General features: G+C 39.4%; 1 protein-coding gene across 8 annotated transcripts in view; it reads right to left on the reverse strand.

Annotated features, from left to right (window-relative positions):
- BNC2 (basonuclin zinc finger protein 2) overlaps positions 1–17,852 on the reverse strand; it is a 474,973-nt gene that overhangs the window by 103,251 nt on the left and 353,870 nt on the right. For all 8 annotated transcript variants that reach the window (XM_083184331.1, XM_083184322.1, XM_083184341.1 and 5 more), the window contains one exon: positions 12,513–12,615. In XM_083184331.1, coding sequence (XP_083040457.1) covers positions 12,513–12,615 — 103 coding nt within the window. The remainder of the gene's footprint in view (positions 1–12,512; positions 12,616–17,852) is intronic.

Here is a 17,852-nt window from a genome sequence, read left to right on the forward strand (position 1 = left end):
GGGACTTAATGAATCCTAAAACCACATACTTTGCAGAGTAAAGAAGCTGACATCTTGGAGGAAGTAGACTGAAAAGGTTCCTTGTATTTCACAAGAATGACATACACAGCTGCGGCAAATTCTAAATTTAAAGTGCTTATTTCGTAGTTTTTCAACTAGTAAGTTTGTAAGGTTTGTTTTGGTTGAACGTCAAGAACATATTGGCTTTCTAGTCAGGCTGTGAACCAGGGTTTTTCATTGGTATTTATGTACATATGTCTGCTTCTGGTTATACTCTATATAGAGAGGTAGGGTTTAATTTATAAAAGAGTTGCGGGAGCTAAAACATGGTAAGATGATAAGTAATGCCCTAAATACAAACTATTATTGTCTATACGTGTATTGTTAGAAGAGATGTTGATTTCATTTTATTATCCTTAAAAATACCTCAGCTGAGGACTCCTAGAAAAATGAAACAAAATGGCTGCTTTACAATTTGATAACTGTCTAAGTTAAGCTTAACATACATCTATTGAAAATAATATTGTAATGTTAAGTAAATTTGATACTTTATTAAATTAAGGCTGGTATACTGAAGAAATGTTGCATTCTGCCCCACTTTTAGAATAGTTCAAGCCATGTACAGAAGAGTGTGATGTCAGGTTGTAGAGTAAACTCCATATTGCTGGCTTTACTTCCGCTCCAGCTGTTGGGAGTAAAGAGAGAAGCTGTTGTGTCAGTGGACCAGTGGTGCAACAGCAGTGAGTATTTATATATCATAAATTACAATGCCCACCAAATCATATAGTAAATTCAGTAGTTCATTGGTCTCCACTTCTCTAATGGTGTGTACACACGGGGGCGATTTTTGCTAATATTGCCAGCAATATGGTCGCTGAGCGACCATATTTCCAGCAATGGGAGTGTGCACCGGCAATATATCTCTGGGTGCGTGCTCCCGTTTTTTCCCCCGTAGTGATCGCTGGTCGCAGGAGCATGCTGCTGCGACCAGCTGATTTCCATTGCCAGGCTCCCCCGGCAGTTTCTTTTTCATCAACGACCATCTCGCTGATGCAAACGGGATACTGAGCGATATCTCTCTCAGCGATATATCGCCGATCGATATATATATCGGAGCGAAATATTGCACCGTGTGTACACAGCTTTGGATATTTTTTTTACATGGTTATTATTTGTAATATTTACAGAACATGTTTACATAACTATGGTAAGCCTGTGTTTTTACTTTTGTACCGTTTAAAGAAATATTGTTTACTTGACCTGGCTAGAGTCGACACGCCTAGGATAAGCCAAAGCGTGACCAAAATTTCCATTGAAAAACACTCTGTAAGTGTTAGAAATACACTTTTTAGATGTTTATTTTCTTTTTTGACTGCCCAACTACAAAAATCTAAGTTCTCAAAGAACTTTATAGTAGGGCTTTGGTCTATAGAGCTGCCAATTTTTGTGGGAAAACAAACAGGTTCATTTTTGCTAAAGTTATGTTTTTCATAGTTCAAGAACAAGCAGTGAAAATCAGTTAACGAAAAAAAGTAGATTTAGAATATAAATGACTGGGTTTATATGAGCAAGTGTGCAGCTGAGCTGAGAACAGCAGGACTAAGTAAGGTTTAGTTAGAGGAGATGACAAGTGTTTCATTAGGGGCTCTTGTGATCTTGCTGCCTCAAGCATTGAGCAGAACTGAGGGGATTGTAGTTAACACGGCATTGCATTACTAGACATCTTTAAATCAAGCAAAAGTGTGTTGAACAGATGGAACAGAACACAGACATGTCACAGGTCTTGAAATCAGGTAGAATGAAAATGGAATACATTCTGAAAAAACACTGCAGGGCTTTATAGAGAGGAATTTAATGAAAACATCCATGCTTGTGCTCAGGACAAGATAACATTAACGGGCTTTCCATAGAGAATCATGGCCGGCTTTATGTGGCCTTATGCCTAGGGCCCCAGCTTAATTCAGGTATGTCAAACTCAAATGACAATGAGGGTTGCGGTAACAGTATAAGATTCAGCAAGGGACACATCAGTATTCTCTTTTAGCAGAATTTGATTTAAGATATCGACAAGCTATTTTACTTCATCATTCAGATTAACGCATTATTCTACATTTGTTTTCTCCACATACTAAAAAACATCAAACTGACTAACCTAAGAGCTAAGTAAGGTGATGTTTCCCTACAAACTTTGTGGATATTTTAATACTGTGCATTTTAATAGTGATGGCCTTTGAATTGTAGATTTCTGTCAGCATAACACTGCAGCCTAACCTTGTAAGCTGCATGGCACATCTAATTTATAACACACAATAATATGTTTAAGTAGGCTTGCCTACCCTCCTGGAATGGCCGGGAGGCTCCCGAAAATCGAGTCCACCTCCCAGCTCCTCAGGAAGGTGGGCAAGTTTCCCACTTGTTCCCAGAGGGGCAAACCCTTCCTTGCTGATGCAATTTCCTCAAATCGTGGGTGTGCGAAGAAGGGGCGGGGCTAAAATTATGCAGTAGTGTAATTTCACGTCATTTTAGCCATGCACCCTCTCTGCAGCCCGCGAATCACAGGGTTTTATGTCATGGGGTGGGTCCAAGTAATAGCCTTGTCCCTGCCCCTCCTGACGCTTTGCCTCTCCGGGCTTCTCCCAGAGAGGTGAAAATAAAAGTAGGCAAGGATGGTTTAAGGGCCATGTTTTAGGGCATGTTAAACAACTAGTTCAAATTAGATACACTTTTTGTCATAATGTAACATATACCATACTACGCTGCGCTATTTAAGAACCTGGTAAATAAGTACTAGTAAATAAATGACAAAAATCAATCATTTTCATTGTGCTAGAAACTACCAATACAAATCAGCAGTGTAAGATTTAGCAGATTTGATGAGTGATATACAGTAATAGTATGTTGGCAACTAATTACATTAAGGGGATTATTCTGGTCCATTTGCAAGGACTGCAGCAACAATCGAATAATGTGGGTGTGCCCCCACAGCCTGCGAATGGATGTTAATGTTAAACAACTATTTGCAGCCCGTCCTTACGAACAAAGCAAGAAAGGGGAGGTGCATATCGGAATTCACAGCCTTGCGAATCAACCAGAATAAGGTCCTAAAGGCCTAGATTACACCTGCCTGGTGTATAAGCATTCTTCATGTTAAAAATCCCTGATGTGCCGATCCCAACTGTTTTCGGACAGGATCTGGAAATTGAATTTGTAAACTTGTTGAATATTCCCGATTTCCCAACCCAGGCATTGGGGAATCGGCAAATTGCAACAATACAATGTAGAATTGTTTTATTCGTACTTTGACTGCAGGCATTGGACAGTTTTCCAAAATTATGGTGGAAGATCTTCCTGTAGAGCTAATGAGTAAATATACTGCCATGAAAAAAAAAATAGTGTATAAATGCACATCAAAAATAGGAAATTTCCTAAATGAATAGGCATTTTGGGTCAGGGAAGGTGGACTTAGTGTACCTCTTATTATTTAGTCATGTGGCTTTAATTAAGGGAATGAAAGCAAAAAACAAATCAGAATGTGTTGCATCCAGAGATTGACTGGGGCGTACATGTAATTACACATGTACGCCCAAAAAGGGCATTTGTTTATGGTCATGGGTATGTGGTGTCATGGGAGCCTAGACTTGCAGCACACCTCCATCTCTCTATAACATGCCCCTACCTATGAGAGCCAGGCAGCTGAGCAGAGTGCCATGGAATGATCTTCTCTGCCAGCCTTGTCTCTATCTGTGACTGGACCTGCCCATAAGCCCTTCTGGCGTTTGATAGAAGTGCCAGATGGGCAGTCCGACTCTGGGTGCATCTGGAAATTTCAGTTTCCCTCAAGTGCTTATAAATAAAACTGTGATATACAGTAGTTCAGAGTACAGGAGAGAGTACATGTAACATGATATTATGGAAGTCTGTACATACTGTACATGTAATGTTATGGTCACATTGCCAAACAAAATGTAAATTTGAGTTGTCAGTAAAAAAAACTCACAATGTATGTATATACAATTAAATATAATTAAAATAAAGTAAAAAAAGGTCTCAATGACATCTTTCATTATTATTTTTTAGCCTTGTGATCTGTTTCCAAGGAGTACATTTTAGACGGCTACTCTATTTTTGTAGCCGAAAGCAGAACCGCAGTTTGTTCACAGGCGAGGCTGTCTGATTTTTTTCTTTTCAAACAAAACTTTGAACCCTTTCCAGCTTTGACACACTGCCTCTTCAGTTAATAACGATCCCTCTTGTCTACTGTCTACTTTTCTTTGAGGCAATTGCGCACTCAGCACCTGAAGATAGTAGCGTAAAGCTGCAACATAAAAGTGACAGCATTAATATAATTGTCTGACTTTCTCGCCTTCACCCTGATCTTTTTTCCCCTTTTCAGTTTTGATGGCCTATGTGACACATGTTCCTGTCTTCTGTGCGCCTATGACAGCTTTTTGTTCCGTCAAGTTTTCTGACAGGGAATATCTATCTATATGTATACACGCACACACACACACACACACATACATACATACATACATACTGTACATGCATATACAGATACACAGATAAGCTTGCTAGACTTTCTGTGCAGCAATCCCGCCATGTGTGAAGAATAAGGGTTAATCTCACCCTGCCTGTGGACTCCCTTCTCTTGTGAAGACAGACTCCCTCTGTACACATCAGGGATTTCTCACAACCTCAAGAGTCTCACAGGCGCTCGGCTAATTAGTTTTTAGATTATTCAAAGCTGCTAAACGCTCAACATTGGGTTTTCTTTTAGAAAGATGGGTCACAGATCTGTGGGTGAGGGGAAATGGGAAAATAAAGTGACAGTGAACATGGTCACAAGGAAATGTACAAATAGGATTGCACGTGCCTGTTCTTACACTCCTTACAGCAAGATGACTATCATCAATTATTCTGTACAGAGGAAGTACACCCTATATCAGCCCCGGAACCACCAGTTGGGCAGCCATGACTGATATTAGCCATGTTTCACATTTTAAAATATAGTATGACAGTTTATGATACATTCCCGTAAATTCTCACTTGTCCATGGCATTATCCCAATAGATACAACCTTTTTCCATCTATATTTTTAACAGTGTTTGGAATTAGTTGTGTATTATGGTCTGAAAAAAATGTATTCCCAATATTTGTAAACTTAGAACAACCATGCACCCGTTAGCATTAGCTATTGCTGGCACAGGATAACTCAGGGGCAAACGTAGGATTTTATAGGTGGGTTTCCAAATGTAATCCAAAATCTCCCACTCTGCATTGCATTGGAGTAAGTACGGGAGTCTGGGGGAGAAGTAACAGCCCCGAAAATTGGGGCTCATATCCACACATACAGTAAATGTGGTAGAAGAAGCTGGTACACTGGGCATGTGCAGCAGCTCTGCTCTGTCCCTTACACTGCGTGATGTGGTGGCAGCTCTATTGATCATATTATATACCAGCTATTGTCACTTACCAAGAGGAGGGGGGTTTCTGGTTGCCCAGAATCCCCGCCCTGAGTTTGCCTATGTGACTTGTCACTTGTTTGGTACATGCTTACCAGATAGACTTTACAAAAGGATAAGCCTAAGTATACTTGAATATTTGCGACGTACAATGTTGTTATGCATTGCCTGCCAATATACTGACATTGTACTGTATCATTTCACAGTGTGTTTAGACTTAACACTACTGTATTTGCTTGTACATATTATACTGTAGCACCACTGTAAAATGCGATTATGATAAATTATATATATATATATATATATATATATATATATTAAGCAGAAAATGTAGACCTATTACTTTAATTCATATTATAAATATTTCTAAACCACTGGCCTCCTAGAAATCCGATTAAGATGGTGCAAAGGTTGACAAAAAACTACCCTCTTCTTCAGGACAGACCCCTAAAACAGGCACTGTGCATACCATACAACTCACCAGCAATCAGGGCAATGTTGCTGAATGCCAGGATGTCGGGATACACTTCTCATGGACTATGCTATCTAAATGGAAACAGTTGGGAGCTATGGTTTAATTAAAAGCTTTGATAATGGGTATTGGAGTATTGACTATGTTTTAATTTTCACCACAATTACTTACTCCTAATGTCTTCATTCACAACAGATTTGTAGTTTAAAAAAAGAATTAATTTGGCAACTTGTCCTTATTTTCACACAGGAGTGGCAAATGAGGGATCGGGTACTAATTACCCTGATCTGGGCATGATGGATGAGCATGTGAAGGGCCCAGGTCAGCTGATGAGAGAGACACACTTTGCCGAACACAGTGGAGGCAGAGGGCATTTAGCCACGCCTCCCATATTTGTCATGGCACCAGTGCCCAGGTCTCGTTTAGCTCCCGAATTTACCATTTTACATTTTGCCATATTTCAGAAACCTCTTTTAGTTTAGTATATGATTATTGTAAGCTACACAAATCATTGGTGTCACTGCTGATATCACACTGGCTTTTCATGTTATCTTTTTTGGTCATACTACATCAAGTAAAGCACAAACCAGCAGAGGTGAAACACAAAATACTCTTCATTGATCAATTTATGCACTTGCACCTAGATTTCAGCGGAAGATGGTAACATTTACTAATCCCAGAAAACGGCAAGCAATTTTTTATTTCAAAGTCCATCTTTACAAATAAATTTTAAATATCAATGTAGACATATTTTAAGAGTTTTGGGGTAATGGTCCAGTAATTTACCTGACCTCAACTGACCCTTTGTGAGCACTATATTCAAAATAATGTGTGCACAAATTGGCAGTTGAGGTCAGCAGGGAGCTTGGAACACTGGTCTCCATCTAATTTATTGAAGCAAAACATCCTTTACTTTTGGAGAAAATCAAGATCTGTACCTGATGACAATTCTACAGTGTAAATTCCAAATGCTTAGTTATCATATTATACAGTATGTGTAATAATTCTGCTTCAAGAGGCTAAACCAATTACAAGATAAAACCATTGGTTCCTCTCCAGCACTATAGCGCAACAAAAGCCTCCTTGCTTTAAAACATTTTTTTTAAATGTGTATGTACAGTATGTGGTACAATGTCACCTGACAGATCCAGGGCTGGTGCTAAGTGTTTAAGCACCCTAGGCAAAACTTCTGCTTACTGCTCAACCACCATCGACGCACTAATGCTGACTTTCCAGAACCTCAGGTGGAAGTGTGGAGGTGGCATCTTAGAAGTTCAACATTTGCCATTTGCATTAAGTTCAACAGGGATGCCTCTCTGAGTAATCCATCATTTTATGATAGTCAAACTCAGGGGTGCCCCTAGACTCTGGAGCCCCTAGGCAGCTGCCTAAACTGCCTATTGTTAGAGCTGGCTCTGAACAGTTTGCATGACAGACTAAATACTGGCTAGCATAAATAGTGAAATTGTGCAAGACAATTAATATCCCGAGGGACCCCCACACTGAATACTGGCTCCTGACATAGAGGAATAGCAGCCATCAGCTTCTCACATTGGATCCATAGGATGCTGCTTTCCATATGATGGGTGAGGTGTCTGACACCATTCTTCTGTCATACTCTTGAGAGGAGTGGATGTCTACAATACTGACATACAGTAACTTCCATAATCTATATTACTTATATCTGATTGTGAACCACAAGAATATTGGATCAATTTTTTTAATAATGGTCAAAATCTTTCTTGCCCATGTTTAATTTATGCCACCTTTAGTAAAATTATTTTTTAAAGAGTACTGAAGGGGGCCACTGTGTAGGAGGTTCCATGCTACCACCATATGGACAAGGAACCAGCCCCTCCTGTTCAAAGCCATGAACAGCAACATCAAACTGTGGACTGACTCATTTCACTTGCGATGCAGGTGGCATGCGACTGATTGACCTACTCTTTTGGTAGTCCCAAAATATGGACTCTCCCGGACATTATTGAAGAATTGTTAATCATGACATGTTGTTGTGCCTTGTTGTATTGTAACTGAAAAAAGTGCAAATGGTTATCACTGCAAAATCTGCAAATACTGCCATTCATAAAGGTTAGCCACCACATGTACACGCACACACAGACATTCTAGGGTTCATTTTTGTTGGAGCCAATTAACGTACAGTACAAGTATATTTGTAGATTGTTGGACGAAAACTGAGTACCCGGAGGAAACCCGCGCCAGCACGGAGAGAATATACAAACTTTGCACAGTTAGGTCATGGGTTCCATTCTCCCCAGTGCTGTGAGGCAGTAATGCTAACCCTTATGCTGGGTACACACCAAAACGATTTGGATAGGATGCAAATCGTATGCAAATCGTATGCAAATCGGATCGTACGATTTACATACGATTTGCATCCGATCCGATCCCCTCTGTATTCAGATTAATGGATCTTTTACAGATCCTACCTGCAGCAGGTAGGATCGGATTTGGATCCAATTCAGATCCAACCAAACGATTTTGACCAAATCTGCATCCAATCTGCATCCAATCAGTCTGAATTGGATCCAGATTGATGGGATTGTGCCAAAATCATTTTGGTGTGTACCCAGCATTACACCGTCCGTGCTGTCTCCGTCACGTATGTACTGAAATCAACAATGTTACATGTTCAGTGTAATTTCATTCCTCTCATTAATTAATTTTCATAATGCTGTCCGTCTCAGCAAGTTAGCCTCATCTTTTCTTGTACCTCATAGAACTGCAAGCAAAAATTAGCAAGGTTTCTCCCTAATATTACACTCACTGTACATATTGTGAGGTGTTCATACCTAATCCAATTGTCCCTGGCTGCAAAGTATGTTTGGAAACTAGCTTCGACATTACCATAAACACCAAGGATGTTGCAAAACAGTCTTATTTATTCTTTAAAAATAATTTACCTTTAATCAGTACTTGATCTGTGTATACACTACAAAAAGCTTTACATAAGTGTTACAGTCTTTATTTCTGTTGTGCCTGTAAATTCACAATTTACTTAATGGGTGATGCCAATCTGTCTATATTCCAGTATTACACTTATTTACAATTTGACTCTATTAAGTCTCTGTAAACAAACGTTCAAGAGAAGCCCTGATAACTAGGGAATATACTAGCCTCTCTTATTTTGCATGCAGTTCGGGGAGCATGGGGGCAGAATTTAGATCATTGTAGTGCAAAGTGCGCGCAGAAACAAACCCTTAGGGGGTAGAAAATAAATATGTTACACATGTCTTACAAACCGCATCATGAACCACGTCTCATATCTGCATAAATAATGTGAAATAGGACCTAGAATTGGGCTTATTCTCTATGCAAGGTGCAGAATATAAAGGCAAGCTTGTCTAAAGATGTGTGCATTATTGCATTGCATGTTGCCCATAATGAAGGTTTACGGAGATTCAACAGTGTAATTTCTCGATTAAGTTACAGATAGAACTACATAGAGTCCTACAGATAATGGATAATTTGTGAATGGTAGGTGCAAATTATCAAAATATGGGGGTAATTCAGACCTGCTCGCTAGACTGCGTATATTCGTATATACCTAGTGAGTAGGTAAACGCCGCCTCGCCAAAAGCACGCTCCCCCTGCCACCCGAAACCCTACTATGCAAGCTGATGTGTACGCTTACAGTACATCTACAACACATAGGAACAGTAATAAAATGCTATCACCAACGTTATGTATATAAGCTGAATACATACATAAGCATATATAAGTATATATAAAATCAACATTATCATATATATATATATATATATATATATATATATAAATGTCTAGTATCTGTGAGTCTCTGAAACACTGCCATCTGCTGGCAGAGAGTGAAACGACATCTCTTTCTCACACACGCACAAACACAGATGGTAGCAGACTAGCTTTCGAAGCTTTTGCATCAAAAAGGGTTACTAGTTTATTATATCTGAAAATATTACATTATGTGCAGGCTGCCAATCATCCAAAACCTTAAATATGTATTTTGCTCTTTGGCTTCATTAATTAATTATGATTTCAATTCATATGATTAAATTCAATATTGCCTCCATTGTCATTGATCTTATAAAATGTAACCTTTCATTAGTAAGGTTAAAGTGTAAATGAAATGAAATAATGACAGCACTTGGAAACAGTGTATGTATTGCAGTGGCTTGTTATTTGCATGCAAAGAACCATTTCAAATCTATCCTGTTGAATGAAAGGTGCAGAATAGTAATCTGATTCGATTGAGTGCATCTTAACATTCAGTTGCTATTGTGTTGTGATTTAATAAGCTGTGTGTGTGTTTTTTTAACTTCTTTTTAAAAGTATTTAATAAAAAAGAAACGGAGGTCAGAGTCTCAAAGCAGGAATATCGTAGTCCTCAGGCACTCATTTAGAAGCCTATCAGTACTGCATGGCAGATGAAATGTTCCCTTGCCCTGTCTCGCTGAGCCATCAAATGCAAGAATCTGACAGGTATCAGGATGCTGCTAGCAAGCTAGGTGAAACAAGTCATTAGGAAAGGAGCATTTGTTTAGAAAATCTACATACGAGTGTGTGCGTCCCATGTCTCTTTGAATGACTACTGGAATTTTTAAAATATTTACATACTTCAGGCTTTTTAATTAGCAAGTGGTAGTAGCTATGTTTTCCTGAGCCACCTGACTACAGCGCTGCTATAATAACAGACATTCTGAACGATTCACATTTCTTTACACTGCTCACTTTGGCATATTTTATATATATATATATATATATATATATATATATATATATATATATATATATATATATATATACAAATTGGAGAAAGAAGGACACTCAGGGACTAGATGCTGGTGAACGTAGGACAAATTTATTGCCTGGTGGTGACGACGGGGGAGACCCCGAAACGTAGACCACCAGGCAATAAATTTGTCCTACGGTCACCAGCATCTAGTCCCTGAGTGTCCTTCTTTCTCCAATTTGTGTCTTCACGGGCTGCGAGGCCCTTAGGGTGGCACCAGGGCAAGCTACCCATCTGGACTCAGTATAAGTCCTGGGTGCCGGTCTTTCCCTTGGATATATATATATATATATATAAACAAACAAAGGAGGCTGGACGGCCGCGGCACTGGGGACCTGATCAAAAAAATTCAGACAGCCTAATTATCTGTTGACGTTTCAGCCTTTTAATACAGGCTTTTATTAAAACAGCTTACATACTTATTCTATGTTACTTTTCATTTTCATTCAAGCACAGATTTTTATAAAAAGTTATTGGTCTTAATATTGACTTTATTAAGGGCCAGTGGTGTAGCTAGGTGCCACGATGCCCGAAGCAAGGGCATGTTTCGTGTCCCCCCCCCAATTTGTAGTAGGTGAGACTCCGTGAAAAGTGGGCACTACCCAACATTATACCGTAATGCATATTGCAAATTTTAGCAAACTTTGTAATACAGGCAGGGTGGGAGTAGTAGTGTGGAGCAGGGAGGGAGGGTGGGAGAAGTAGTGTGGAGTGAGTGTGGAGAGAGGGCCTGCCCGCTCCCGGATCCCCACTGTGTCCAGGAAACATGCACGCTGCTGCTATTTAAAATTCACATCTCCCGCTGGATCACGCTAACCAATAGGTGCTCGCGGTCCAGCAGCCACCAGGTGATTGGCTGCTGGACCGCAAGCGCCTATTGGCTAGCGGTACAGCGGGAGAAGTGAATTTTAAATAGCACCACGTCTCCCGGACACAGTGGGGAGCCGGGAGCTAGCGGGGGAGACGGAGTGGGCAGACGAGTGCAGGGGAGCGGGTGATCTGGCGGTGCCGGCACAGCTGCGGCGCCCTGATAGCTTCCGGCGCCCGGAGCTTGTGCTCCACCGGCACCGTTCTCGCTATGCCTCTGTTAAGGGCCATTATAGGATAGTTATTAGGCAAGATAATGCTTGTTCTGCTGACTTTTTGGAGCACATGAGCCCCTGCCAGGCCCCTCCAGAAAGTACTCATCCCTTCTCCTTCACCAGGTCCCATTTTAATGAATTACAAGTAACTGATTGGTTGGTCTTAGCAGCATAACTTTTCTGTGCTCCACAAACTTACATGTGTCACCTCATTGATTGTTACATCTATTGGAATAAATCTTTTTATAACAAAGACAGAGAATTCTGGATCAATGTTTTTAATAAAGACATGAAAAAGCACATTTGTGTAATGAGATTCTCTCTAGTAATTCATTTTAGGTACAATGAATGCAGGAATAAAGATTCTAAAAACTTCACCATCTTTCTCTCACCTCTGTAGTAGCTATAGATATATGACTATAGTTATTAAAAATCAAATTATGTCATGCCACCATGCTCTTGTGTATCATTTGTTGATACTTTATTAAATATATGCTGTTCTTTTAATTTTCTGTACACTATTTAATGCCATAGAGCTGAATTATTAGTTTTAGTTGCTTCTTGTTGGAAATGCATGCTTTTTAGATGAGTATCCTGGCATACATCACCTGATTCCACATGAGAATGTGCTAATGTTTCTCCATTTAAAAGTTATACACTGCATGACCATAAAGCTGTATTATAGGAAGTGGAATGTCATTTCTTACCATGTGCCACCCAGCCATGTTTACATTGGTCACAGGTTCTCAGGTTAATCTTCCCAGGCTGGAAACATTCGCATGTGCAATTTACAAGTGTACATCGGATGGCCTGCAGGAAAAACAAAACAGAGATGATCGATCAAGTGCTCCTATGGCTAATTTATGCTTCTGCAATATGTATGAGTTGTTGTAGCTTATGGAAAACATAAAGCAATCAGCTATTAGTATTGTTTGTGAGTAGAGTCCAAAAGATGGAAACATTTATTAAGCCAATCTAAAAGAGTGGGGTCATTTCAGAATATGCCATTGATGAGACATAAGTGAAAAAAAATTAAATATCTATTTGTCAAGATATGGTACATAATATTTAAGGGACAATGACAAACACATTCCCTGAACCGGTCACTTACACCCTTCTCATACCAATAACCCAGGTTATTGGACATGATTTCACGCGGTGACAATCTTAAAACGTTGTTCATACTGTAGGCTTTCTATCTATCTATCTATCTATCTATCTATCTATCTATCTATCTATCTGTCTATCTATCTATCTATGACTAACTCACCTCTATGAGATGAAATATTGCCAATGACCACTAGAGGCCACTGAACAGAACAAATTACTCCTTTGTGTGCTAAAAGAAGTCATAGCAGAAAGTAAAAGCAATTTTTTGCAAGGACACTGATCTGTGTCAAACTTGCTGGATATGGAGAGAGGGAGCTGTGAAGACAGAGATTGGAGGAAGGAGCAGGTAGGCATTGGGGTAGGATGGAGAGTGCGTGGGATAAAACTGTCACAGTTCAAAGTGAAAGTACAGTACATTGCAGAAGCTGTCGTTTTGACGGGCTTTTAACTAGTGTACAGTATGTATAATTGAATTACTTGCCTTCATACCAAAGGGAACAATCACTCAATTTTTATATATATATATATATATATATATATAAATACCAGGAATAGACTGTTAACAGAGCAGGCAAACAGATCACAATTCTGATCAAGTGGAACGCACAGTATTCTTTATAGCTGCATAATGGCACAAATAAAATGCAAAACTGGCATATTAGCCTTTACCAAGTTAAACATTAAAATAAATAAATTATGAATGGAAGAGAATTTAATGTAATAAAAAAATGGAGCAACTTCACTGCACCAGGCAGGGACAAAAACATATAATAGTCATAGTTATACATACATTGGATTCATTGAATACAAAATAAATGTGTAACTAACACCAAGTACTGTAGCATGTGCTGCATGTGCCTAGTAATATGACGCATTGTCAAAGCCATGGATCTCAATTCAATTCTCACACAAATTCCTAATTATGTTTTCAAACCTGGATGCAGCAAAAGTGAATTAAAGCAAGCAATTACCGTATTTCTGTAATAAGCCAGCCACTATTATATTATAAGGCTGTGCACACTCACATGTGTTGAGTCTAACATGCCTTCAGCTGGATGGATGAACCAGCATAAATCTCATTGGAACAGGGGTCATTATGTACTAAGAACAAGTATGCAAATGTGTACAAATAGAAACAGTGCCATCTGCTATATTCTGTGGCATCAGTATATAGGGTCAACGCAATTACACGCAAATACTATGTGGTTGAGAGTTAGTGCAGCAACAGCCCACTGGTGTAACTATAATGGGTGAAAGTGTGAGGTGCACAGGGGCCGGTGGGTCCAGGGGGGAGGGGCGCTCACACCACCCACCCTGCACCCATGTAATTATAGTCACCTCTCCATCGGTCCAGCGCGGACTGTGCAGCTTCAAAAACCCCTGGGAAAATGGCAATGGTGGTCGTTTTCTAGTTACTTATGCAGGAGCAATAGCGATGTTCAAGGGTATGTGACGTGGGCTCAATGTTCCCAGAGACCTGCACATGCCCAGTAGACTCTGGCAAAATATGAAAGTCTACTGATGCGGTGCGGTTAATGCCACTACAAAGGTAACTTGCACCCTTTGGGGGAAATTTACTAAGATGGGAGTTCTGTTTCACATGGGATGTTGCTATGGGCACCCAATCACAATCTGTTTCTTATTTATTTAGCACCCTCTAGAAAATAATGCACAGGATTTTATTGGTTGCCCATAGCAACATCTCATATCAAATAGAACTCCCATCTTAGTAAATGTCCCCCTTTGTGTGTAATTACTTCTCCATAGTGATCAATGCTGAATGGATGGAGAAGACTGCACACGGGCCTTGTCCTCTGTTAATGCGCCTCTGTGTGATATGATCCCTTTGCCCAATTTTGATTGATATCAAAGGAAGGAATTTGTGCATAGCCGGATATTGTTGACATTACCCAAGTTAAAAAAGACATTATGAATCTATTGCTGTGCTATATACGAAACTGTAAATAAATAAATAAATAAATAATTAATAAATATTTACATCATACTGTGGGCCAGATGTACTAAGCCTTCAAAAGTGATACAGTGGAGAGTGATAAAGTACCAGCCAATTAGCTCCTAACTGCCATGTTACAGGCCATGTTTGAAAAATGTCAGAAGCTGGTTGGCTGGCCCATAATTTATTTTATTTTTCTAATCCTTGGGGAAACACATTAGTAGCAAATGTTTAAGGTTTAAAACTTGGTTGCTACTTCTGCCCCATTTTACAAAGTATAAACTAAACACTGGAAAAGAAATCCATAACAATCCATAAACCCATCTACCCAGCTGTAAAATGACTCAAAATGCCTTTAGAATCATTATAGTAAAACTTGCAAGACCAACCTAATGGCCCCCACACACAGCACAATTTTCAGGCATTTTCTGAGCGATTTTACTAAATTGCTCAGAAAATGCCTGAAAATGCATGTAAATCGCTGTGTATATAGCCCACACAGCGATTTACATGCGCGCACCCGCCGTTCTGAATCTGTCCAAGATTCAGAACGGACGGGCTGTACAATACAGAACAGTCGCTCAGAAAGCTCCTGCTCATCTCCCGCATGTGTGGCTGCGGTCAGATGAGCAGGGCTGTTCTGAGCGACTGAAGCCCCGCTGAACGCCGCCGCCGCTGCACCTGACACCACCGCCGCCGCTGATCCCGATGACAGGCACCGCCGGAGACCACCGCCGGAGACCACCGCCGAGCCGATGACGTCACCGCCGGAGACAGCCCTCCTGATGACGCCGCGGGACAGAGCCGCGATGCTGGACTCCAGAGTAGCGGTAAGTATATCTATTTTTTTCCCACTGTGCCACCAATGTTTGGGGGGCTATACCCACTATACCACCAACGTAATATCCTTAATTATCTCCATCCTGGGGTGGGGGACTATATCTCCACCAATGTATGTATGGACTAACCACTATGTATATATCTCCACCAATGTATGTATGGACTATCTCCACTATATATATATATATATATATATATATATATATATATATGTATATATATATATATATATATATGTATATATATATATATATGTATATATATATATATATATGTATATATATATATATATATATATATGTGTGTATATATATATATGTGTATATATATATATATATATATATATATGTGTATATATATATATATATATATATATGTGTATATATATATATATATATATGTGTGTGTGTATGTATATATATATATATATATATATATATATATATATATACATACACAGTGCAGTTTGATGGCATGTGCGGCGTGACAGTCGTGACAGATTTGAAATCTCCCATGCTGAATCTCCCAATTTGAATCTCTGACACACATCTCTCTGTATGTGGCTCATTGTCTGAAATTAGCCACAAGAGTGAAATCTCTTGTGCTGAATCTCCCGTGATGTATCTCTGGCACACATCTCTGCGTATGTAGGGCCCTTATGTCTATGGTACAAAAGTAATGTAACATTTCAGGCTTGATCTATATGTATAGAATTTCTATAAAATCTGCAGTACTGTATGTTCTAGACTCAAAATAATACTAGGATGTATAATAGGTTGTAAACGGTGCTGGCCCATCCCTACAGTTCCCTGGTTTCTAGCAATGGTCTGCTATCTGTATCCAGGCACACACTGATCATCTGATGTTACTGCAGTTAGTCATTCTCATCCCAGCACTGGTGTATAACTCATCTGCAACACCACTGTTTAATACCAGTCACTTCCATGGAATAAATTACCCTGTCATACACGGTACTTACAGCACCCCCCTCCATCATGTAAACTGTTCGATCGTTCATTTTCCAAGCTATATAAGTATGTATTCCTGATTAACGGAAATAGTAATATGAAATATATTACCGAGGACATCTGCTGATGAAGCAGGAATAATATATGTGTCTGTAGGTTAACAGTGAGGAAGAAAGGAGATCTTGCTGAAAGGTCCAGATTCATGTTCAATAGTTTATTGACTTGATGATATATCACGTCTGCACTTGTCAGTAATGGTGTCTCTCTTTAATATGTTCACTAATTAATGAACTCTATAATTAATTGCGCTGCTGCACCACTGAAAGTTACAAAGGGACAGTCTGAAGTTAACCCTTTCTCAGTTTACTGTATGCTTTTTAAGGCAAGCAGTTGTTTTTGTGATTAAAAAGGAATGCAGTAAGCAACTGATGCTCTTGTGACCTCTGACCCAGACCGCTCTTGTGACCTTTGACCCAGACCGCTTGTACCTCAGAACCTATGTTGCACATTTGATTTGTGATTGGCTATATAAAAGCTTCAGAGGGAGTTGTCTTTCCATTACTTAATAACACTATTCAAATTACAGAAAAAGTGTAAATTTCTATTTTGCCTTTACAACGATATAAAATACTGTATATTTATCATTATCCCAGTATGTAAGGATTTCCTCCCTTTGATGAATAGGCCCCAATGTATGAGAAAGTCTTAATTGTTGAGCAAAGCCATAATTTTTAGCACAACAAATATGCTATGAGGATAAATATTGTTGAAATAAAATGTTATAATATAAGAATAATCTTTTCAGGGCAATACAAGTGGTTGAATATCAAGTATATTGGGAATTATGGACACAGTCTTCTTTGAAGGTCTGTTTACATGTCTCAGAAGCAGGACGGTGTCCTGGGTAACAGCAGTGCTGAGCAAACATGGGACTGTGCAGAATCACTAAGCTAAGTACAGGATTCTGTAGATTCCACAAAAGTCATTCGGTGCATCTTCAAATGAAATATCCTATTGGGTAAAACTAAGTAAATATCCCCTTTATCCCAAATCCCTAAGCCTCACCAAGTCACGTTTTCTGCTGGCAAAGATTCATGTGTCTAAGAAGAAACAGATCAGGTGGGGTCCTAGAAGGCAGGGATGCTCTTCAGTGTACACTTCTGAGGTAAATGATT

The sequence above is a fragment of the Crinia signifera genome, chromosome 1 (assembly GCF_055691185.1).
Source record: "Crinia signifera chromosome 1, ASM5569118v1, whole genome shotgun sequence".
NCBI lineage: Eukaryota > Metazoa > Chordata > Amphibia > Anura > Myobatrachidae > Crinia > Crinia signifera.